Source organism: Macaca fascicularis, chromosome 4 (genome assembly GCF_037993035.2).
Source record: "Macaca fascicularis isolate 582-1 chromosome 4, T2T-MFA8v1.1".
NCBI lineage: Eukaryota > Metazoa > Chordata > Mammalia > Primates > Cercopithecidae > Macaca > Macaca fascicularis.
In genome coordinates, this window is record NC_088378.1 from 54,207,965 (window position 1) to 54,234,450 (window position 26,486).

The following is a 26,486-nucleotide window of genomic DNA, read 5'->3' on the forward strand; positions in this document are numbered from 1 at the left end:
CTGCAGCCTCTTGAACTTAATTATATCTTCATGAATATTGTAAGGCTTCAAAACTTGGCTGTGGCTTTGAAACTCAGCCAGGGAGGTATTAATGGTGTTATAATTTGTATTTATGTAATGCTGTTTCTTCCAGCTGGTTCAAAGTGTAAAGGTAAACTGAGGCTGGAGCCAAACCGGGAATGAAGACACAAGGCAAATGGTGGTGAGAATAGCCTTTATTAGGACTCGGGGCGAGGTTCCTCAGTCCAAAGGTGCAGGCCTGCAGGCCGAGGAAGTCGCGCTGAGGGAGGAGGGTAGGGGCTTCTTATAGCCTGAGAAGTAGGGAAGCCGGTTGTGCAAACAGGGCCTGGGGGGTCTTGAAACTACTAGGGCAGGAGTTGAGTAAGGGTCACGAGGAAGGGGTCTTTGGAAACTGTTAACCGAAACTGCTGTTTACGAACTTGTGGAATGCAGGTGAGCTGCAGGTCATGGGGGAGTGTCGTTGCCCAGCCGGAACCTCTGATGTATGTAAGTCTGAGGGTGTGTCCAAAGAGGAAGGAAAGTCTCGAACAAAGGGCCTGCTCGAACAAAGGGCCTGCTACGCGGAGTGGCGCCGCCATGTCGGGTCTAGATCCCTGCCTAACACAAAGTACCTAACGCATTGTTTCAGTCTATCTACATAACATGCAAATGAGTTGTTAATGTGGAACACCTCACTGTACCCATTTATAAATAGGGACCCTAAGGGTCAATGAAGTGACACAAATTAGCAAAGGCCACATAAAACTCTAGGAGGTTTCTTTGTGCTCTGAATGCCTCCCTAGGAAAGCTGCATTCACTATTGAGATGTGTCTTATTTATATCACATCCTGCTAAATACATTCAGTCTCAACTTCTGCTTCAGCCATCAATCCCAGCTCCTGTTCTCCTTTTCTCTTTCTTTGCCCACCCACTTGATTTCCATCAATAACTTCTTCCTACTCCAAGTCCTAGAACATCATTTTTAATCTTTAAAGTTCAAGAAACTTTCCCAGGGCCCCCAAAATGGTGATTATTTTATGTGTAGGTCTATGATGAGCCCAGAAATCTCCATTTTAACAGATACATTAAAAGAGTACAATGCTTATAATTTTTTAAATACCTCATGATATGGTTTGGCTGTGTCCCCACCCAAATTTCATCCTGAATTGTAGCTCCCATAATCCCCATGTGTCCAGGAAGAGACCCGGTGGGAGGTAATTGAATCATGGGGGCAGATTTTTCCCATGTTGTTCTGGTGATAGTGAAGAAGCCTCGGGAGATCTGATGGTTTTGCAAAGGGCAGTTCCCCTGCACATGCTCTCTTGCCTGTGTCCGTGTAAGATATGCCTTTGCTCCTCCTTCACCTTCTGCCATGATTGTGAGGCCTCCTTAGCCATGTGGAACTGTAAATCCATCAAACCTCTTCTTCTTTACAAATTACCTAGTCTTGGGTATGTCTCTGTAGCAGCTTAAGAATGGACTAATATATCTCACAAGCAGTTTGGATGTGGAGTGGGAGAGTTGGAAAGAGTGTTAGTATCTTGAGCCTGAGCATTATGGTGTAGTAGAATCTAGGTCATCCATTCTTTCTTGAATTGAGTTCTCAAGAAGCAGAGCCAGAGGCAGAGATTCCTCTGCAAATGATTTGTTGAGGTGTGCTGTCAAGAGGAGAGGAAGGAAGTAGGCTAGGACTGGGGAGTAAGTTAAGCAATGTCTCAGTTGGAGAGAAGCTGCAATCTGATTCCAGGGAATCCTCTGAAACACAGATTGACTGAGAGTTACCAAGGGGTCCAACCTTTTGAACTCCAGTGTCAGTCATTGGTTGAGTTCTGGCATGGGGCAAAGAATGGGGGAACAGAGTCTTCCTGATGACGCATTTCCTGTTCGTCTGAGAGCAATTCTGTACAGAAGATGCCAGCTGTGGGTTGCTTTTAGCAACACTCCATCAACTGTGCTGTGAGTGTTCTAGTTGATAAGGTGATCTAGGCTGGTCACCAAAAGTATCAGCTCCATCTCTACACTCACCAAAGGTCACCTTTGCTCCTAGCCTTGACCTCCTTGCTTTTCCCTTTCTCCAGTATTGGCAACTCTTCTGATTTGATGCTGAGACACAGTCCCACCTTGAACCCAGTTCCAGTACCTGACTCTGTATATTTTTGTGCCTGAGTCCCTTTCTTGGTAGCTTCTATGATACCACCACTAAGTAAAAACTTGTTCTGAATAATGCTTTTCCTAAAGAGTGATGTCCTGCCCTGGGGCCTGTCCATTGAAAGGTTGCCCTCTCTGGGTTACTGGTGTATGCATGACTTTTCCTTTACTGCCTGTTTCCAAGGTCCCAACCTGGGTTTTCCCTTTCTTGCTGAACTTATATGCCTGTCCCTCTTCCTGGTTTCGGGAAGGGCTTCCACACTGCAGAGCTCCAAGGACACCATTATCATCATGTTCTCTGTGGATGGTGCCCTCTGGAGATGTGCAGTACAGCAGTCCAGGCAGTACTCCTTGGGTAAGTTTCTGCTTCAGGACTACTCTTCTGCAGCAGAACCTGGCAGCCCACTGCCCAGACCCAGCCTCTTCCAGTCTCTCTCATGTCCCAGGTTCTGCCTGGAGATAATCCATACGAATTCAGGAATGCTTTTACTTCTCTGTGCCTGTTTCTTTGTAATACTTTTTCACTTTTAATTTTTTTTAAAAAATTGGAAAATCACAAGAGGCTGTCAAATGTTTCATATTTGGCCAACTAATAATGAAATTAAATGTTTCAATCAAATCACTTGAGGAAGATATTCCTAAAATGTTCTTTGGACAGTGTAAACAAAGGAACTAAGCCATATATGGAAAGTAAGGGATAGGGATATTAAGCCAGCTTCCTAGTCTCTGGGATTGCTGCCTGCACATGACTTGGCCTTTTCATGAAATTTAGGGTCTGTGTGCTATGGCAGACATTCAAAAACCCTGCTTCCAGCTTCTTCCCTGCCAGGAAATCTCTCTTCTAAAGATACAGCACAATGATGTACTTGGTGAATCAGACGCAAATTTTGTGTTTATTTACAGGAAATTAACAAAAGTGAAAAAATTATAACAACTTAAAAATATTACAATAAATGTTATCATTATAATTTTAAAATAATGAGGTCACAAACAGGAATATACAATTCCCCCAAAAGAAAATGGTTTACTTCCCCTAGTAACTAAAGAAAACAAAAAGAATAATTTTGCACTTGTCAAACTGGCATATATTTTACAAAATGATAGTATCTACTGCTGGTCAGGATGTGGTAAAATGGGCGCTCAGATATGCAGCTAATGGTAAAATACATTGTACAATTTTTCCTGGAGGGCAATTTTCCAATATGAATCAAGAGTCTAAAGAAACATCTTGATTGAACAAATTTACTGCAAATGATTCATACCAAGGAAATGATCATGTTATGCAATGCTAGAAATATTTGTGTGCAAACAGGAAAAATAAAAACTTCCAATATTCCTAATCTCCAACAGGTCAAATATTAGATAAATGCTAATATATTTTTACATGAACTATAATGGCTCCATTTTACTGGGCTATGTTAGGTATGCTATGAATTGGCTTTTTTCCATGGTGATATAATCCAAGCTCAAAAGTTCCTAAGACTGGCATGGAAAAGACGGAGCAGGGTTGAAGTTACTGGCATCTAACAAGCTCAGCTCCAACAAGTCCTCTATGTGGTCTATCTTATCCTGTTTGAATTCTGAATTTGGTTTGGGGTCCAAGCCGCAGCTAATCAAAGAGTGTTAACGTTGCTTTCTTTGCCTCTACAGTTCACACATCCTTCTCAGGGCCTCATGCATGTCTATGGCTTAGAGTAGGACTTGTGAGCTTATGTATGTTTAAAATAGTCACTGTGTACTGAACATCATCTAGCAGATAAGACCTTCAAAGAAATGATAGTCTACTGAGTCTGTCTATGCTGAAAGTCTATAGGGGCTCCTTTTGACTTATTGCTTCAAATCTAAAGCCCTCTGATTTGTTAACATTCAATAACTATCTGTTGTTATTCCCTGGCTTCCTGCAGTGGAACGTTATGGTGGTACAAGTTATAGAAGCCCAGAGTAGCTCTTTATTAACCAAGTTCACAAAGGATTGGATCTGCCCTGCCCCCTCCACACTCTGTTTGCACCACTATCAGTTCCATTGTTACTTAGCAGCCCCTTCCCCCTTCTTCTCTTCTCTACTCTGTGTCTTATTCTTGCTTAATAGCCATCTTATGCCCAGCCTCCCCCACAAATCTTCCCTGGGATGCCACAGTGACTGCAGCCTTTCTTAAATCCGTGTCCTTATAGTTGGACCCACAAAGCTTGACTCTATTATTTACAAATAGCACAGAGTTAAACATATGAAACATACTCCATGAACAGCTAAGTAGGCACTTTTCCAAGTGGAAATGCAATCACTGCGGTATTAAATTCTTATTCTCTTGAATAACTTCAAAGGATGAACTGGCATTCTCATTTTAATTTTATTCTAAAAGCAAGTAAAAATTCCTATTATATCAGGTGCTGACATTTTCATCCCACCAAAGAACTGAATGGACATGAGCATTCAACGATTCCCTTCCACCCAAACTCAATTCACAACCTTAACATGGAACATAATTTTTTTTCTACATTTAAGGGACTTGAAGAACATCTCACTGTATCAAACTAAAATAATAATCTGAACTTTTCCCTTTCATTTTTTCCATTTATACACAGCTTATTTTATTTCCACAGACATTAAGAGCTCTGAATTTGACTAATATACTAAATAGACACCTCATTTTGTATTACAGCTTTTATTCAATAATCTTGAGTGATACCTTATAGTCATCATATCGGGTTTTCTTTTAAATATTCTTAAATGTATTGTCACCATCAATAATAATCATGCTTCACTTAGATCATCATCCTATTGCAGAGTTGTAAGTCATTCACTCTGAGAATAATTGAGATAATATGAAAGACAATTGTCTAAATAACTTATTACTGCATGAAAATAAGCAAAGTGTGCTGATATCAAAGTCTCCTCTGACGATACGAAGAAGGTTTTGCAGTTGGCGGCAGGAATAGGGGAAGTGTTGTGCTGCATTTCTGTCAGCACACTAGCCCTCAGCTATCCTTTCCCTTAACATCATAAGCTACACTGGGCTGCTATAACTTGTACCACCATAACATTCCACTGCGGGAAGCCAGGGACCATGGAAACCCACTAAACTGCAACATCCCTTGGCACACAAAACAGGCTTTTCCTCCTTGATGAATACAGTCTGAAAACAATCCAGCAAGGAATTTTGTATGCTGTTTCAGTTTACATTAGCATTTGCAGACATACCTGGTGACTATGACTCAGCAGTTGTTGAGGCAAAAGGAAATCATTTCTGCCTTCACTTTAGATTCTGTGAGCTTTCAGGGGACACTACTGAAAAATCAATGCCAGGTTTGTACTTAGAGAAGCTTCTGTTAATGGTTTTCCTGTTGACTTAGCCCATAGAAGAATCTGTCATATTTAATTAGTGAGGCAGTATCATACTGATCAATCTTTTCCCTGGCTTTTCTTTCTTAACTATTTCTGAGCATATATAGAATTAATACACCTATCTTGGTACTAGTGCCCATTTTTCAGCAAACTAGTCTCTGCAATGACTTTCTTGTCCCTTGTTGAAGGCCATAGTAATCTCTGCTGCTGCATTTTTGTTTTTGTGTCTAGCTGTGTAAGAAATTAGTGCAGGGGCCATACCACCCTGAACGCTCCTGATCTCATCTGATCTCAGAAGCTAGACAGAGTCAGGTCTGGTTAGTACTTGGATGAGAGAAATAAGAGCATGGAACCAAAGCCACATTTCTTTTTCTTTTTCTTTTTTTTTTTTTTTTTTTTTGAGATGAAGTCTCACTCTATTGCCCAAGCTGGAGTGCAGTGGCCAATATTAGCTCACTACAACCTCCACCTCCTGGGTTCAAGGGATTCTCCTGCCTCAGCCTCCCACACAGCTGGGACTATAGGCATGCGCCACTACACCCAGCTAATTTTTGTTTATTTGGTAGAGACGGGGTTTCACTATGTTGGCCAGGCTGGTCTTGAACTCTTGACCTTGTGATCTGCCTGCCTCAGCCTCCCAAAGTGCTGGAATTACAGGCATGAGCCACCATGCCCAGCCCCAAAGCCACATTTCTAACCTCACTCGCAGCTTAGCATGTCCTCTTATTGAAAAGGTTGCCTCTTTCAGTGTTCAGTTCAGTTAGAGGATGCTACAAAACAACAGGCCCCAAAATAGTAGGGTCCTCTGAATGCACACATTCTAGTATTCAGCCCGAAGCATGTGCAAACCCACGTGCATGCACACACATGGTGAGAGAGTTCTGCTGTACTACCACTGCATTTTGTACCCAGAACCAGGACCGTCCTCGACTAACACAGGCTTTGGTGTAAATCTCGTACGTTAGTCCAGACTTCTTCCTTTATGTTGAGGTAAAGGTATCCATTGCTCATTCCTTCCATCTAGCCTTGGTTATGTATGACTAACTATGGTCTATTTTTTCTGTTTTCTTGGTTTTGGTTAGACAAACCAAGTGGTTAGTAGTATGTTAAGATTTCTGTCTCCCTCCTTCTCTCTAGAATTGGTTCCTTGTTTATGCGGTTTTGAGAATCAAATACATACATTGAGGGCGTAGAGGGACCACTCCTATTTCATCTAAATTCCAAGCTCTAGTTGAAGACGTTTTTCTTGTAATATTAGAAAATAATCTACTTTTGGCACAAAAACGAACATGGAAAAAGTGTAGACAAATAAGCACCTGACCACATTTGTGTTTGTCTCATGTATTCTCATCTCAAAATAACTAGAAACCATCAGGGAGAATCTTGATATGTTGCCCAATTAGTATTTTGGTAGGACTGAATCCCATGATGAAGACATCATCCAAAAAGGGAATAACACGTGACTTTCTAGAAAGCCAAGTTCCCCAAAGCACTAAAAAAGTTCCACAGTCAACAGAAATATTGGCCCAGAGATGCTAAACTCCATATGTTCCTCAATCACATTTCTGATGAGTGTGTTTTGGTAAGCTTGTGCAAGGTCTGTTTGCAAAGACCTAACCCCAATGGTGCAGCCAACCTTAATGAGAAGCCTTGTAGGCGTAGGCGCTGCTTCTCTGAGATAATTCCTTGTGGCACCTTAGAGCTTCTTTAAAGGTTGTTATTATTATTTGGGCTCTAAACTAATATCAACAACCATGACTGTATGCCTGCCTCAAGGGCCGCTCATTTCATTAGAGTCTAAAGTTAACCGTTTTTGTGTATTTACCCCTAGAAGAGAAGGTGCACTTGAAGCTTTTTAAGTGCATGGACAACGATTATGTTCAGAAGAAGTGACCACGTAACAGTCTGGGAACTCAGACAAAACCTTAGGGAATCAGTTAATAGTTTATTGTGGCTGTGTTGGTCTGAGGGTTGTAGAATCTATAATCCTGACTTTTAGTGGTGAGCGTCTTTCCAAATTAGTTTTGCCTGTTGATTTTTAACCTTCTCTATGCAGTGATGAACAAAGCATCTATATAAAGAGCTATGCAAAAATTCTGTCTCTATATTAACATCATTCGTGTGAAATAAATCACAGCAACATTACATGTGATACAATGTTGTGGAAGGTCTCTTTATAGATTATATATGGTCTGCAATCAGGGACAAATTTTATTTTGCACACACAAACATTTGTTAATATTGCAACAAATATCACATCTTCCCATTAGCTTGCTGAGTGTAATGTTACTCCTGGACAGTAACTAAGCGAGAGACAGAAGTACCTCATACTTAAGAGTGAGAGTTGCAGAGTCAGGCAGGCTGGGTGTTAATTTAGTGACTGCCACATCCACATCCTGCTGTGTGATCTTGGACAAATTATTTGACACACTAGTCTTTAGATTGTTCATCGATAAGTTGAGGTTAGTCCTATCACCCATTTCATAAGTCCTTGTGAAATGAATAGAATGGCACATGTAAAGCACCTAATGGAGCTCCTATCACAGAGCAAGCATTTAATCACATTATCACTTATTACCTGATACTGGGTCAGATGTTAGACTAGTTCTTGGATAATTTTTAAAACTAACATTTGCATTTTAGAATACTGTTAAAGAAAATTTGCCAAGATAGCACAGAGTTGTTTTATATCCCACATCTAGCTTTCCCTATTATTAATATCCTATATTGCCACATAACATTTGTCATGGTTAATGAACCAACATTAATGCATTATTATTAACTAAACTCTATTTTTTTTCAGATTTCATCTTTTTTTTTTTTTTTTTTCCTTTTTCTCTCCCAGAATTCTATCCAGGGCATCACATTTCATTTATTTTCCTTGTTTCCTTAGGCTTCCCTGGGCTGTGACAGTCCTCAACCTTTCCTTGTTTTTGATATCTTTGAGAGTTTGTAGAGGTACTGTTGAGGTATTTTGCAGAATGTCCCTAAGTTTGACTTTGGCTAGCTTATTTCTCATAGTTCAGTTGGGATTAGGGAGAGGAAGGCCAAAAGATAAAGTGACATTCTCAAGTATATATGATCAATTTATCACTGATGATGTTAACACTGATCACTCGGCTAAGGTGGTGTTTACCAGACTTACCATAAACTTACTTTTTATGCCTATTTAAAAAAAAAAAAATGCTATGCTCTTTGAATGCTAGTCACTCAGTGTACGACCCACTTAAAGAATGGGGACTTACGTTTCAACTTGTTGAGAACAGAGTATCTACATAAATTATTTGAAATTCTCCTGTACAGATTTGTCTCTTCTCTCTCTCTTTTTTTTTTTTTTTTTTTTTTTTTGAGACGGAGTCTCGCTCTGCCACCCAGACTGGAGTGCAGTGGCCGGATCTCAGCTCGCTGCAAGCTCCGCCTCCCGGGTTTAAGCCATTCTCCTGCCTCAGCCTCCCGAGTAGCTGGGACTTCAGGTGCCCGCCACTACGCCCGACTAATTTTTTGTATTTTTTTAGTAGAGACGGGGTTTCACCGTGTTAGCCAGGATGGTCTCGATTTCCTGACCTCGTGATCCGCCCGTCTCGGCCTCCCAAAGTGCTGGAATTACAGGCTTGAGCCACCGCGCCCGGCCTCTCATTTGTTTTTTACTTAATCATTTATTTATATCAGCATGGGTATTTATTTTATACACTGGATTATAATCCTCTATCATCCTTTTTATTTTGTTACTCGATTTTTTCTGGCTCTGATGGTTGGCAGTCTTTCAGTTGGCTCTTGTGTCCCTTTGACATATCTCCATTTTTTAAATTGTTATTGTTGTTGTTTTTATTTATTGTTATTATTATTATTATTATTATTTGAGATGGAGTCTTTCTCTGTTGCCCAGGCTGGAGTGCAGTGGCACAATCTCGGCTCACTGCATCCTCTGCCTCCCTCCCAGATTCAAGTGATTTCTGGCTATTTTTTTGTACTTTTAGTAGAGACAGAGTTTCACCATGTTGGCCAGGCTGGTCTCAAACTCCTGACCTCAAGTGATCTGCCCACCTCAGCCTCCCAAAGTGCTGGAATTACAGGCATGAGCCATGGTGCCTGGCCTCCATTGTTTTGTTTTTTGAGCACTTCTTCACTTTCTGGCCCTACAAAGTGCTCTACACTTATCTTGTATATTTCCTTGACCTGCACCACACATGATTTTTTTTCTCCAAAAAGTCCTGATCCTTTTTATTGAAGAATTGTATTAGAAACCAAGATCTGGGCATTGGGTGTGCTTACTGCTATCGGAGTGTTGTTGATTCCGTGAAAAGAACTAGGTAATATATGTATGCCAGACCACATGTAAACATGTATCTGTAATCATTTCTGTATAAGTTTATCAGTTTATATACCAAACAATATTTAAATTCATGCTGATGTTTGCAACAACCCTTTTTCTGTACCACATGGTTTATTCTAGCTTTCTCCTTTTGCTTATTTGTAACCTCCCAACCCAACAGTGATAAAATGCTGGCTTCTAACACCTGCTGTTCATTTATTTGTTCAGTCTTCGTATATGTATGTGTAGCTATTTGAAAATTATTAACACATACCCCATGAGAGACAACTTTACTATCTGTAGTGCAGTGCTGATACTTCATTCCTGAGTGTAATTTTAATAGATTTTGCTCAGACTGTGACCTCTCAAGGTGATCCTTTTTATTGTAGAATCTGTATTTGTCATTCTTGTTTCTGTAAATATGCCCTTTACAACCTGAGCAGAGTGGCTGACATATCCAAATAGATTTGCATGAAGTCTGGACCCTACATTTGTTTTATCAACAGATGTTACTGCGACCTCCTTGCCTGTGTGCTCTTGACAACATTAATCTTCCTAAATTCTGGGATAGATATTGACTAAAGTTTCACTAGCCATGAGTTTTTATTAGGTCCTTAGGAATTCTAAATTTGACTCTTTGAAGAGATGCTATTGGGAGACACCACATAAAAGGTAACATTCAAGAAATCTTCACAATTAAAACACTGTGACAGAGTGTCATCATTTAACTGGGTTGATAAGTCTACATAAAGTACCAACTAATAGTGCCCTGAAGAAATGAACCTTAAACAAAAATCCACAGTGTATCTTTTTCTTTTTTCTTTTTTTTTTTTTTTGTGATGGAGTTTTACTCTTGTTGCCCAGGCTGAAGTGCAATGTCATGATACCGACTCACCACAACCTCCACCTCCCAGGTTCAAGTGATTCTTCTGCCTCAGCCTCCCTAGTAGCTGGGATTACAGGCATGCACCACCATGCCCAGCAAATTTTGTATTTTTAGTAGAGACAGAGTTTCTCCTTGTTGGTCAGGCTGGTCTCAAACTCCTGACCTCAGGTGATCCACCCACCTCGGCCTCCCAAAGTGCTGCGATTACAGGCATAAGCCCCCAAGCCCAGCCAAAAATCCACAGTATATCTTATTCCCATGTGTTGCTGATACAGTAGTAAACCTTATGGTCTATATTTAAATCACAAAGTCTGTTCAGAACATGGCAGCTTCTGTTCCATGCTTCCATTTCATCTACTTGGCATATTAATTTCAGGAAAATGGCTGAAGGATACTCTGTAATATGTCCTAAAATAGACTTTTTAAGTGCAACATTTTGTCAAGTTATAGGTATTTTGTTGCGTTCATCAGGAGTCAATCATAAAAGTGGATTTATAATGTTAATGCCATATAACATTTATGGTTTTGTTTTTGTAATAAGCAAGACCTTGTATTGGTTACCAGAAGATGTTATGTTAGAATGAAACAGGCCAGAAATAAGTAGAGTTTTTACAACAGCTCTTGTATTTCACTCTGTATTATTCCCTTTGTGTTATTAGCTCAGCCTAAATCACTGCAGCATGAAAATAGAGATACTCAGAAAGGACATACCATTGCTTGTCCATAATAGCATAAACTTTGAAGCTTCCTTACATATCTAAAGGAAAGCATCCTTCCTGTCACCCATAAATAAGTAGAGGTGGTACTATCAGCATGGATCTGCCTTCTTAGAGTGTGGGAGAGGCCAAAGGAATAGGCTTGGCAAGGATTCTGACCCAGCAGGTTGTTGAGTAAGGAATTGGTTCCTGATGGATTCTTACAACAGTCTAACTTCCCACACTGGCTAAAGCAGTCAGCTCTCTGTAGCATACTCTGTCTCTATGATTACCTGCCAAATGCCTCCTGCAGGCCTGCAAAGATTAGTTACTTCAGGGGGAGTGGTTTATAACTCCACAACACTGTTTTGAGCCAGATCAATAATAACAGCGAAGGCACACAGCAAGCAGCCCTTGTTTTCTCTCTTAAAGAAACAAAGAACCCCACAATTCAACTGTTACTGACTGATCCTTGGCATCACTTTAACACCCTTGTGATTGCCCTTATTTGTTTTCCAGATACACCATAATTTTTTGAAATATGAATCAGCTAAATGCAATTGTATTTTCAGAGATTCAAGATCTACCATACATTGTTGTCAATTTGCAAAGAGCCTGCTGTTTATGTGTCACGCACATGAGAAATTTCTGTTTTAACAATAGATTGGAAGGATGCATTTAGAAAAGTGTCTGTATTGTTTGCACATGTAAAGCCCAGGTGGGGTTAAGCAATAGAAATTCAACTAATAATAACAGTGATGATAACATGTGCTTGATTAAATGAGCTTTTCTTTCTTCTCTTCTATCCTACATAGAAGTTAATTTACATTTTAATAAACTGAATAGAAAATAATGGATTTGTTATATTTTCCTATGATGTGATCAAAGATAACCCTTTAAGGAAAGAGTAAAATATAGTGTCAGAAGAAACAATTCCCAGGTCCTAGACTTGGGCACAGGCAAGGCTAGACAGTTCTGAATCTTATCTCAAATTCTCTCTGGAAGAGCATAAAGAAACTTTAGCAGCCAGGCCTTCAAACAAAATTGAGGGCACTTTATCCCTTTGAGGTCATCATTTAAAAAATGACCTGATTAATCTTCTTTCAGTAAATCTAAGAATCAGGCAATTTAAAGGAATGTGAACTTCATTTTCTTTGCTCGATATTTTAACAATATAAAATAATTACAGCCCTTTCTATTTTGATCTGAATTGAGATTGTATCAAATTAAGCATTGAATATATAATTCTGTCAGGCAAAAATAAGCAGTGGAGAGCTACAAATGTCGAAAAATCAGAAGAGTATTTTCTCCAGGGGGAGTCACGTTTACCATTGTTTCCCCAAATGCTTCCTTGCTTTACGAGGAGATAGAATCATGCTTGTGGTGTCTGTTCTTTAATTTGAAGTTAATGCCAATAATTTAGATTTGGAAAGGTACCACTGGACCTACGTGCATAGTGATGGGGTTGCATTAACGAAATCAAACAGGCATCAACAAAGGTACTTTATTGAGCTAAACATTCTTTCAATATTTCTTAATTCTGAACATTCAAACGGGCACAATATTACTAAGAACTCAGAACAAACATTAATTAAGCTAATGATTTTTGCTAACGAATGTCCTGCTGTCTGTAATGGGACTGCTCCACTAGTTGGGTAGGGCTGCTGCATGCATGCACAGTGCTACCTAACAGGGAGTGCCTCCATACGAATTCCTCATCTGTCCTTGCTAACTAAGTCTGTGACCTTGAACTCAGGACCTCTGAGATGTTAGTGGGCCAGTCAATGTATTTCCTTCCCAAATTTAGATCCGAATAAGAAGTAGACCTAGGAATAGACTTGTGAGTGTACATAGAATATTCAAAGAAATTTATAAAAAATTAGAATTAATAAGTACATTTAGCAGCTTGCAGGATTCAAAGTTAGTATGCAAATATCAACAGTATTCCTGTATACTAGCAACAAACAATTAAAAAATAAAAGTATGCCAATTATAGTAGCATCAGAAAAATCAAACACATAGAGCCTACACACTGAAAAATAAATGAAAAAATTGCTGGGATAAATTAAGAAAACTAAATAAATGAACACTTTCTTCTAGAAATGCTCCATACCATGACCTGGGCAGCAGTTACATGAATGTGTACATATGTAAAAAGCTTTTTGACCTGTAAAGATTTCTGCCCTTTACTATATGTGATTTATACTTCAATGAAAAACAAAACTAACTGATAAACTAAAGACAAAACTGGATCGGGGACATGGTTTTGATATGTGCCCACAATAGACTTTTGAGTACTTGATCCCCAAACTAGATAGATTAACCTGTCCAGTCACTGATACGGCTGGACAACTACAGTCCACATTTACCGAAGGATGAAGAGCCAATCCGAATCTTCGAGTCAACTGCTTGGTTCCAAATAAGAGGAAAGACTGAGCTGAACATACCCTCTGTTTGTTTTTGTTTTTTTCTAATCCACCAATAAGTAGAAACACTTCTCTCTTCCTAGTAGGTAAGAGAGGCTCAGAAATTAATGTGAGTCTGTTTACAAAGGCGATAGTCTGTTTCCCTTTGTGAAGGGAAAGGAGGGTGTCCCTCCCCACCCAGACTTAGCTTTGCCCTTTAGTCTTCCCTTTTGCGAAATGGTGATAATAGAACCTATTTCACACAGTGGTGTGAATGGCTTTGCTAAGTTCCAATAAATGTGGAATTGGAGGAACAAACTATAAAACTTTAGAGGGGGAAGAGATCTTCAGGAAGATAATCTCATCCATTTATGTTATCCATTTCTGTTCCACAGAAAAATATGACCCCTTCATTATTTTATTATTTTATATATTAGGAAACTGAGGCCTAAGGAGGTCAAGACCCTTGTCCAACCTTCATGGCTTTTTGGAAATACATTATTTTGTTTTTGTTTTGTTTTTTTTGTTTTTTGTTTGGAGAGGGAGCTCCTCTCTTGATGCCCAGGCTGGAGTGCAGTGCCACAGTCTTGTCTCACTGCAACCTCTGCCTCATGGGTTCAAGCAATTCTGCCTCAGCCTCTCGGGTAGGTGGGATTGCAGGTGCCTGCCACCATGCCTGGCTGATTTTTTGTATTTTTAGTAGAGGTGGGGATTCACCATGTTGGCCAATCTGGTGTTGAACTGCTGACCTCGGGTGATCCACCCATCTTGGCCTCCCAAACTGTTGCGATTACAGGCGTGAGCCGCGGCGCTCAGTCAGAAATACATTGTTGATATGATATAGCAGAACTGTATCTAATCCCAGCTGCTCATGTGCCTCGTCCAGAGTTCTTTCTGCCTCACCACTCTGCTGAAAAACCATCCTAAATGACAGCAGATAGAGTTGCTGACCCTTCTCCCAGTCACCATAAATGTCCTGTTTTCAGAGGCTACCTTTTCTGTTCCTGTCCCCATGGAGAGCCTGTGTGCTGCTGCACTCAGGTAGCAGTTTATAGTCTTTGTTGAGCTTTCACAATAAGAACACGATTACTATTTAGAACCAAGGCAGTTATTTTCATAACCCGTTGTGAAGCAGTTAGGCAGGTATTCTTTTGAAAGTAAATAAACAGAGCCAACTGCAATTATTTGGTTCCATTTAACATATTACAAAAAGTAATGGTTTAATGAATCCTAGTGGTCCAAATAGTTAACGTACCACAGAAAATGATTCATAAAATCTCCTTCTCACTAATAACTCTGAGACAAGTGTTATGAAAAGGCACTAAACCCCAGGAAACCAAAGTGTTTTCCCTTCCCACCAAGTGACAATGTTATTGGTTTACAATTCTCTATTCACTAGCCATGAAAATATAGGATCTTTAGAGGACAGGGCATCCTATAGTAGATTTTGTTTGTTCAATAACAGACCCTTACAACATTATCTGGACGGTTGCTGTGGTAAAGGAAATGGCCCTGTAAAAGCCACATGACTTTCCAACTTTATGTCACATGTCCCTGCATGCTAGTTTATTAGACTTGGAGCCAGCAGGGCTGAGACTGAGGTAGTAGCTGAAGAGAGTTCTTCCTGACAGTAGGACCCCCTTGGGTGTACAGAGCCAGGGAACTGGCAGAGTAAGAGAGCACAGGTACTCACTTCAGATGGACACAAACACACAAACTTTGTGTCTATTTTGGAAAGGGGTGTGAGCTATTACATTGCAAATATTCCGCGGAAGCATGTATCTAGCTCCCCTCCTCTCTATATGGCGCTGACAGAATGGGCTTCTTTGTCATCGTTTGCTATTGGTAGATTGGGTGCCAGTACTTGCAGTCAGAGAGAGAGCTGTGCACATCTGGAATGATCCAGAAAGAAGTCCTAAACCAGGCTTGACAATGATGCCAGGGCACTGAAGGATGCCCTGTCCTCTGTCACCAGAAAAGTGTCTCCTCTGTAGATTTCTATACCTGCCCCTGCGTTGCCACTAAGTGTGACAGGAAGAACAAGGACTGAGGAGGCATTTGGATCCAAATTATACCACATGCTTTCCTCACCTGTAAAATAGTGAGACTAATGTTTAGTTGGCAGGATTATGGTAAGCATTATAGCTCATTTATTAAGTATTGTATATAACAAACACTTAAGAAGTGGTAGCTATTATTATTATTATTATTATTACTACGGAGGCTCGCTCTGTCGCCCAGGCTGGAGTGTGGTGGCGCGATCTCAGATCTCAGCTCACTGCAAGCTCCGCCTCTTGGGTTTACGCCATTCTCCTGCCCCAGCTTCCGGAGTAGCTGGGACTACAGGCACCTGCCACCACGCCCGGCGAATTTTTTTCTTTTCTTTTCTTCTTTTCTTTTCTTTCTTTTCTTTTTTCTTTTCTATTTTCTTTTCTTTTTGTGTGTGTGCTTTTAGTAGAGACGGGGTTTCACTGCATTAGCCAGGATGGTCTCGATCTCCTGACCTTGTGATCCACCCGCCTCAGCCTCCCAAAGTGCTGGGATTACAGGCGTGAGCCACCGTGCCCGGCCGTGTTATTATTATTGTAGACATGAAGCTATTGCCTTTACTTTAAATGCTCTTGCCCAGATATTTGCCTGATTCACTCCCTATTCTTCTTCCATTATTCACTCAATGGTCCTCTTTTTGGTGAGGTCGACTGTAACCGATCAACATGATACTGTCTCAACATACCCACTTTTTCTTTCCTGTTCTCTTTTATGTTTTTATGTAACACTGATTTGATTGTAATTATTACATATTTTTCTTAGTCGTGTTAATTTAAAAACATTTTCTGTAGCGTTTTACAAGAATTTAAGTCCTGTGACATCAGGTATTCCTGTATGTTTTGTCTACATAATACCCCATTGACAAAAGCAGTGCCAGATATAGCATAGGTATGAATAAATATTTGTCAAACAAATCTTTTAAAAATTAGATAAGTGTGAAATTAGTTAAAAAATAATAACATTCTACTGACTATTGTTTGTATACACATATGTATACATCTATGTACTTATGTTTATGTGTGTCTATACATACATATTTGTACATTAATCTTACCCATAATAACCTCAGAAGATAAGACACAGAAGGCACCTGGCTTAAGAGAGATGACACAATTTGCCTGGTTTGCCTTTACACCTGTGTTCTCAAAATAATTATTGTCAACACTAACTTTCACTCTAAAAAATGACCCAAGTCATAAGTTATATGATCACCCTAAATGAGGATCAAAAGGAAAACGCTGGTCTCACAGATATACAGGAACAGTTCCTGTCTCAGTGCTGATGAATGAAGTATCCACTAGACAACCACTGGCACTGGCTTAAGAAATTTGTACTGGAGACACCAACATAATTTTTTATCTATGTAAAATAAATCTTTTTTTTTTTTTTTTTTTTGAGACGGAGTCTCGCTCTGTCGCCCAGGCTGGAGTGCAGTGGCACAATCTCCGCTCACTGCAAGCTCCGCCTCCCGGGTTTACACCATTCTCCTGCCTCAGCCTCCCGAGTAGCTGGGACTACAGGCGCCCGCCACTTCACCCAGCTAGTTTTTTGTACTTTTTAGTAGAGACGGGGTTTCACCGTGTTAGCCAGGATGGTCTCGATCTCCTGACCTCGTGATCCGCCCGTCTCGGCCTCCCAAAGTGCTGGGATTACAGGCTGTAAAATAAATCTTAAATAGTAGTTATAAAAAACAGGAAGAGCAAACTCAGTGTCCATAAGTCTTGTCCCTAACAGATGAGTTTTCATTTGGTAAAGAACGTTGTGTGTTTCTTCTGATATTTTTCTACAGTTTGATCCTGGTGTTGGCTGTAATGACTCCACTTTGGATGATGGTTTTAGTATTGACCAGGACCCTTTAAGGGACTGCTGTCTTGAAGGTTATTTTGCCACTCAGTTTTTGCCTTTCTTTCTTTTTTCCTTTTTTTCTTTAACTCTTGGCAATTTCTCTGATTCTAGTAGCTTTAATATTTAGCATTTGGTCTTCTGGACGAGCCTATAAGGGCTTGCTTAAGAGTTACCAGGCAGATGGCACAAATTTACCTCTTTTATAGTCCCAGTAAGTTGGAGAGGGAGAGAAAGAAAACCAACAAAAAGGGCCGTGGGTTCTGGGTGACAGACATAAGCTACTCTGTTTAAATGACTCTGCAATTTTTGGAAGGAGGATCTTTGCTTTCTTTCTTATATAACTTTTTATACTTATTTTGTGTGGTTTGATTTTAAAATGCCCTTCCTGTCTTTCTGACTCCTCATTTCCACTTGGAAAATTTCCTTCCAATCAGGAAAATATTGCTTTAGCAAATTACACTTTTAACAATGTCCTATCATGAAAAGCTCAAAAATGGATTAAAATCTAATCTTCTTCCCCTTTAACCTAGCCTGGGTATTTTATATCTCACTCTCAGGGTAGATATAAGTAAATCTTTTTCAAGCTTTTGACTACATCTAAATAGATAGGCCTTTAAATAGAACTCTTTAAAAATGTCCATTTTCATCCCAAGTTCGACATCAAAGTCAAAACTCTTTACCGTTTCTTCTAAAGACTCAAACTGTCTAACTTCCTAAATATTCCTCTGCTAGTCTTAGCCTGGGAACCTTAGTGTCCAGTGACCTATTTAGGTTGCAACAAAGAGGGCAGCCAGCAGGGAGTGTGAGGAGCCCCATGTTGTTCTCAACCCCATATGCAGCTAAATTGCTGACTTCCCCACCTTCTAGTACTTCAAGCACACATCACATCGACCCCCCACTGTCAGTCAAATGAGGGAGGAAAAGTTCACTGCAGAGAGAAGCAAATTTCAGGAACCAACTAAAGTCTCTGAATTATGCCAGTGATGTTTCCCAAATATATTTTTTGTTTTCCTAACCTGTTATCTTTATTTCAGCAAACCCAGTTGGTCCCCAAATTTCTCATCCATATATGTGTCCTGAAGTCTAGACTTCCAATATGGAGCTTATATCTAATACAACACCATTCTCGTGAATCTGCTTGGCAGTAGGGAATTTTTGATCACCTGTGACATAGGTAGAATTGATTGCAGGCTTTTTGAAATTCACAGGTAAAATCTAAAGGCTAAAATTAATGTGTAGTGTGACTCTTTCATCAAGAAATATTTTACCTGAGTTTCCAATAATTAGCAAATCTGATTTAAATATTTCTGTCCCATCAACCATTTATAAGAAGAGATTCATACTGACCAATTCTAACTCTGGAGTTTTGTGGCCCTGGAAATGAAAAAAAATAGTGGAATCACCAAAAGAAAATACCATGGTTTAGATAATACATAAACTGAATTTCTGTAAACTGTGGATTGTCATAAAGGAATAAAAAATGTTTTTTTAATACCATGATATAGGAGATTTTTAATATAAATTCCTGTAAACAAAGGGGGAATAAGAGTTATTTCCGTTACTCCTTCAGGATTTCTTTACAATATTTGAAAGTCCTTTATTTTCACCCCTCTGGAATTTGTTTTATATCTCACAAAACCATTATTGAATAGAGAGAATAAAACTGAATAAACTATTTGCAGGTGGAATCCACTAGAGCTAGCCACAAGTACAAAGCTTGCACAGGTGGGCTTGGCTTCTGCCAGTGTCATTGCTCATTCCCTTCCTCTGAGAACCCCTAAAAGCATTTGAGAATTAAACCTAGAAGCCTAGTCTTTATTATTGTGACCTTGGTAGTGATGTATTTTTATTGTTACAGGCAATGAAAGCTTAGAAGAAAACTATGTCCAGGACAGTAAGATGGGGTTTGTCATCAATGCCATCTATGCCATGGCACATGGGCTGCAGAACATGCACCATGCCCTCTGCCCTGGCCACGTGGGCCTCTGCGATGCCATGAAGCCCATCGACGGCAGCAAGCTCCTGGACTTCCTCATCAAGTCCTCATTCATCGGCGTATCTGGAGAGGAAGTGTGGTTTGATGAGAAAGGAGATGCTCCTGGAAGGTAATCTTTTCAGTAATGAATCTAAATAACCTTGTGAGCCTTCCTGTGCCAGACAGATGGCAACTATGGCTTCATCTGGTTCCATGGTTTCTGGGTGTCATGAGGATAGATACAACTAGGTAGCAAAAAGTCCAGGGATAATATCAGATGAAATTACCAAAGACCACACTACTTTTTAAAATATTAAAATACTTCTTTTTCAACACCCGATACCCAGTATTCTACTGGTGCCACCCCCTTACTCAGCTATGACTTAACCCTTTTTCCAGAATGCTTGGGACCTCCCTGCAAGCCCAGGAAACTAAAGAAAGTACACTTGGCCAACAGAAACCTCTCAGACCTTGCCAGTACCGGGCCAGCGTCTTTCTGATTGATTAACTATATACCATTCTGGTTATGAAATATTTTGACTATTACACCTGGTTAAAGAGCTCAATATGCAAAGAGAACTAGGTCCTGCATGTGTCTCCCTTCCCCTCAGGCTAACTTATGTTTCTGCTAACATATCTCGTGGAGCAAGAAAGGAAACAACTTTCTTTTTGGAATCGAGTCCCTATGACTTTTAAAGAATTAATCAAACAAAAAGCAGATGAAAAGTAAACCAAGTTATATGCACAAAATCCTCTCCAAGCCATTTTACATACAGTCTGCTCTGCAATACTTGTTTTGATACTACCAGTTGCTCAAGCATAATTGGTACATAGGAAATTTTGTTAGTATCAAGAATAGTTGTGTTCATTCATACGCAATTTCCTAGGAAAGGCATAATCAGAATGGCAGAAGAATTAACACCTTCAGGAGGAAGGAAAAAGGCCCTCAGCTTGGCTGCCACTCAGCAAGCCCAGGGCCTTATAGGCCCTGTCACCTTTCAGTGTATGATGTCCCAGACTTAGAGCTTTTTAGAAAAGCATATGCTGTGTTCAAGTGGAACATCGAATCATGTAATCTTCATTGCTGTAGGTGGATCATTGTCTTTCTTTTACAGATAATAAAACTGGGTATCAGAGAAACTAAGGAACTCACCTAATGTCCACAGATTGCAAGCTGTGGAGGCAAGTGCTCTCACTCTGAGGCTTCTAATCAGGCAACATCACACTGCCTTTTAGCAGATCCTAAAATTAGCAACATGGTTGGCAATCTTCTTTTTGTGTTTTGAGAAAGAGTCTCACTCTGTTGCCCAGGCTGGAGTGCAGTGGCGCAGTCTCGGCTCACTGCAATTTCTGACCCCCGGGGTTCAAGTGATTCCCCTACCTCAGCCTCCCAAGTAGCTATGACTACAGGTGTGTGCTACCCTGCCTGGTTAATTGTTTTGTATTTTTAGTAGAGATGGGGTTTCACCATGTTGGCCAGGCCGATCTTGAACTTCTGACCTCAAGTGATCCATCTACCTTGGCCTCCCAAAGTGCTGGGATTACATGTGTAAGCCACTATGCCCGACCTTGGCAACCTTCTTAATGTCATTTCAGAAGTACTGTAAGGGACTGTTTGACCCTAAATAAGCCTCCATGTATCTCTTTATTGTCAGCTTGAAGTCCTGCACTTACGGAGTACCTTGTGAGACCTAACTGGATTCTCCCTGTTAAAATCTGACAGCTCTAGGAAGGATAAATGATATCAGTCATTGTCAGCAATTAAAATGATCAATTTATCAGATTTCTTCCAAGCTGCTAGTTAGGTGGGAACAGATTTTGACTGGAATGCAAGTGGGGTAGATGGAATGATTCAGGAATTGGGCATGTGAAAAGCTTCGAGGAAGTGGTACCAGGAGCAACAAGTGGGTCTGAGATTCAGAACATTGACTACCTGCCTCTGTAAACCCTCTTTCATCCTGTGTTCCACTGGACACTAGGCTCAATAAGGGGTCAGAATTAGAATGTAAACCTTCCTTCAATGATTCCCAAAGATAGCATACAATGTGCCTAGCACAAGGCCAGATGCATTTTTGATACTTCACAAATTCAAGTTTACTCCTCTCTCTTTACAAGTTATCTAAAATGTAGGTGCATAATTTTAGCTTGTTTCTTCTCTGTCTTTAATTAAATATTCAGATCTTACTTAAGCTTTCCCCTGGGTCTTTTCTTAGGGATCATATCCTTTTGCTTGCAATTGGTTAGCATAATCCGTTTTCAATTTCTGTTTCGAAAATCTCCCTGTACGTCCTCTTCCTGTCATACTAGTGCTCATGCTTTTGGTCCCGCTTATAATTACTTCAGTTAATCATCACACAACGTAAACTGAATGCATTGAGAGGATGTTGTGAATATGTAATTTATAGCATAAAAAATTCCAAAATAAAGATCAACATGCCTGGAAGGAACCCTGGGGTCAAAAGAAAAGGCGGTGTTCAGTAATACACGCAGTATGAGGAAGGCTTTTTAAAATGAAGTCAGTAATTTTTCCTTGATATTTTTCAATAGATTTTTTCCCAGCTTTTAGGACTTTTTTTAAAAAATGTGTTTTATACCAAAATATTGTGAATTTTTTTTTGTTTCTAAATGCTAATGAAGTGTGAACTGATTTCTGTTATGAAAAAGCAAATGAGGAAGCTAAAATAAAGTCTTTGGAAACCAATTTAAAGGAAAAAGACATTCTAGAGTCAGCATTGTAGCGAAGCCTTCTTTGTGAGTATGTGAGAAGCTGTAATAATGTAATCTGAAATAAAACACAAAAATTCCTGGAAATGAAAATGGAAATTACTCACATCAAGCACTCACAACAGTACAACAGGTTCCATAGCTCTAATGAATTTAAAATGGAAAGATATCAGAGGTGTAGATTAGTGTCATTGATCAACAGGATGAGTGTGAGCCAGCAGCCCACAGTTAATTCTCACTTGGCTATCACTCAGAAAGATACTCTAAAGAACTTTCTGGTACGTCTAGCAACTGAGGGATAATAACTCTCTATTAGTCAAAAGTCCGCACAGCAAAGAGATGAATAATGTGCTCTGGGTGTACCATTCTCTCTTCTCATTCTAAGTGCATTTCGTTTACCTGGCAAAGGAGAGCTTTCTTTACTTTCCCAGAGTACCCTTTTCTTTTAGGGGACAACTATTTGTAGAAATTGCAAGAATCTGGAGGTGGAGAAGCCATTAGCTACCCTGTGGGTGACAGAATGCATTTGCACATTAAGAACAGGCAGAAGAGACAATCAACTGACATTCCTTGTTTAGATAAAATACTACTACTACTACTAATAATAATAATACAAGTCTAGGCTAGATACAGCCAATAGGTTTCAGATGCCAACTTAGTGTGATTGGCTGTAGCCTCCTGGAGTGGTAGGCTGAGAGGGATTGTGAGCATGAGTCAGTTTAGAGAGAAATAATTGCAGGAGGGATTAGGCAGGGGTGTGTGAGATGGGAGAGGGATGAAGAGAGCTGATGAAGAAGAGTATGTGTTGATTAATTGCCATTTCCTTCAGTCAAGCACAAAGAGCAAGAGTTCGTGACTCATCTTCTACTCCAGGAGGATGAGCACTTTGCATAGGTACTGCAGAAAAGAAACCCACTTTGCAAAACTAGTAAGGAGCAACCAAGCATGCAGCTTTGGGAAACTGCAGCATTAATTATAGAGTGAACAGCAACATGGAAAGGAGATGTAAGAATGCTGGAGTTCCCATGACTGAGACATAAATGATTATGCCAGTACAAAGTTGTTCTCTAGTATTCATGTAGTAATGAAAATAACCAGAGTATTTTAGGACATTAATAGTAATAGAAATAGGAATGAAATCATGCTATTGCCTTATAGATTGTCTTTCTTCATTTGGGATGCTATAGCAAAATATCATAAACTGCATGGTTCACAAATAACAGAAATTTATTGCTCACAGTCCTGGAGGCTGGAAAGTCCAAGAACAAGGCACCAACAGATTTGGTGTCTAGTGAGGGCCTGCTTTCTGGTTCACAGATGGCGCCTTCTAATTGTTTCCTTGTGTGGTGGAAGGGGCAAGAAAGCTTTTTAAGGCTGCTTTTACTAATCTCATTCATGAGGACTTTGTCCTCATGGCCTAATCACCTCCTGAAGGCCCCTCCTCCTAATACCATCACCTTGGGGGTTAGGATTTTCAGCATATGAATGGAAGGGGGTGAACATAAGCATTTCGATCATAGGACATACGCATTTGTCCAGATTATAAAGTAGTTTTTTACATGCCTATCTTAATAAATCTCCACAAGAATCACATGAGGCTTAAAGAGTTTAGTGGCATTCCTAAGTAGTATAATCTACTGTTAAAATGTTAGAAAAGAGACCAGCTTGTACATTCCGATGTTAGATCTTGTGTTCTTTAGATTGTATCGGAGAATGTCCTATATCATATATATATATGGTGTGTGCTGTATAACATGATGTTTTGATATACTGTATGTATATAGTGAAATGATTACTATAGTGAAGAGTTGTAAGTGTCGGTTTTGCCGTTGTGTAGTGTTCCGGAATTTCAAATAACTGCAATAACTGATACCAGTTATTTGCTTTCAAAAATATTTATCCTAATCAGGGAAGAGATTAGTTTAAATGTCAGTGCACAAGACATTAAATCCTCAACATCCTTATTAATTAAAGATCCCTTTCTCAGATTTCTTGCTCTCTTAGCACCTTAAAAAAGGTTCCAGACTTGATAAAACTCACCCCTTTTAATACAGTGTAATGAAAATGACAATTGAATGTGAAAAAGAAATTTGGGTTAAAGTAATCAAATAAAAAATTAATGTTCTTATTGATACTTATTCAAAGAATAACTTAGTAAACAATAATTTGAAGGACATGATCCACTTAGCAAACATAACATTATTTTTTGGAGGATAAGCAGAGAGAAAAGTACAAGAGTAATTTATATTTTAGTGAATATGGATGATACACAGAGATTGAAGAATGGAATATACATATTTGGGATAATCAGAAGAAACATAAGAAATAAACTAAAATATTGGCAGTAGCTGATGTAAGATGATTCTAGCTGTTTTCTTATTTCCATTATTATCTACTTCCCAACTTCCTTTGTTTTCTACATTATGTCTATATTCTATTTGTAGGTATGATATCATGAATCTGCAGTACACTGAAGCTAATCGCTATGACTATGTTCACGTTGGAACCTGGCATGAAGGAGTGCTGAACATTGATGATTACAAAATCCAGATGAACAAGAGTGGAATGGTGCGGTCTGTGTGCAGTGAGCCTTGCTTAAAAGGCCAGATTAAGGTAAGCCACAAATGCATTCTTGCATGCTATCTGTGAGGTGGTCGGCTGCCTGGACATTAGTAAAGAACAACACAGACAATTTTAAAAACATGACTGTCAAGAAAGGGTGTGCCACACTTACAGTTTTGGCTCTTGAGTTTCGGTAAAACTGAAAAGTCAAAGATTAGGAAACAGAGTGGGTAAACTCTTATAATATTTGCATAGTTTTTACTTGAATCACAATGATGGGCTGGAATCTTCAATACAATCTAGTCAGGAAACGGATGAGTAATCAAATTTTAAAAATCAAAAACAGAAGTAAATGTGAAAACCAAAGCCAATAATAGTGCTTAGTCATAGTTCTAGCTATTGTTAAAGAAAGCAGAAGCTGAACAATGCTAAATAAGCAAATAACTAAAATATCAGAAGTTGAAATAAGGTAACACAGACTGGTTATCATTTTCCGTTTCTCTACCAAGTCCTTTGTTTCTTCTGAGACTGGCATTTTTTTTTTTTCAATACAAGAGAGTGTCCCCACTTTCTCACTATTTTCAGGAGCTATTTGGAGGGTGGAGTGGGGCAAGTGAATAACTATGACATCACTATATATAGAAAATGACAATAATCAAGCATCAAATCCTCAGTTGGGTGTGCTAAAGAGGCTTCTTGATGGAGAAAGCATGGAGGCAACACTCTCCGTATCCCAGGGTATTTAAAACCAAACTGGGTGATGCACTAGGAAATGGAGCATAGGGGAGGGATTGTGAATGGCAGGATATGGATTAGAAGACCTAACAGGTCTTTCGCATCCCTAATTTTCTGTGATTCATCTTGAGACACAGACAGGCTGTCACGTAAATGTCTCACAGCACAGCTGGAGCTGGGGTAAATCAGGCATGAGGCTCTGGCTCCCGCCATGCTGACTTGCCGCCATGCCATTCGTTGCTTGGGAGCTGCAAAACCACGCATGCAGGAGAGATTCTCTGATAAGTTCACGGAAGGGTCCCCAGGGCGAGAATCTCGTCATATAATGCTAAGTTTAGACAGAGGCTGGACATGCCTTATCTCAACTGACTAAAGAAAATGCAGGATCTGCAACCTGTAACATCTTTTGGTAGCTGAGAAGAGCTATCCTGGTAGACTCAAATTCTCAGTCACTCTAGTCACTTGGACAAAGAAACAAACTTCTGAGATGAATCATCCTAGTTTTAAGTATCTTGTGCCTTCTCTGCAGAAGTTATATTAAATTATTTAATAGTTGTTATGACAACCAGTCAATCAGTATAGACTCCATTCTCATGCTGTGACATGGTATTGGAGGCCTCATGCCATGGCTATGGTAAACCTTTGAATTGGTGGATTACGGGAAGATTTGGCCAATGTGTCCTACATGGCTGGGGTCATGTGGGGGATTCAGGAGATATGGAGACACTGCTAGCTTCCAAGCAGTGCAGAAGTATTTCAGTAGTCTAAGAATGTGTAAAAGTAGTATGTATGGGCTGATTCCTGTCT

The 26,486-nt window shown here is 39.7% G+C and overlaps 1 protein-coding gene across 6 annotated transcripts in view; it reads left to right on the forward strand.

Moving 5' to 3' along the window:
- Positions 1 to 26,486, forward strand: part of GRM1 (glutamate metabotropic receptor 1) — a 427,593-nt gene that overhangs the window by 318,780 nt on the left and 82,327 nt on the right. For all 6 annotated transcript variants that reach the window (XM_005552070.5, XM_074037205.1, XM_015448938.4 and 3 more), the window contains 2 exons: positions 19,542 to 19,788; positions 24,827 to 24,995. In XM_005552070.5, coding sequence (XP_005552127.1) covers positions 19,542 to 19,788; positions 24,827 to 24,995 — 416 coding nt within the window. The remainder of the gene's footprint in view (positions 1 to 19,541; positions 19,789 to 24,826; positions 24,996 to 26,486) is intronic.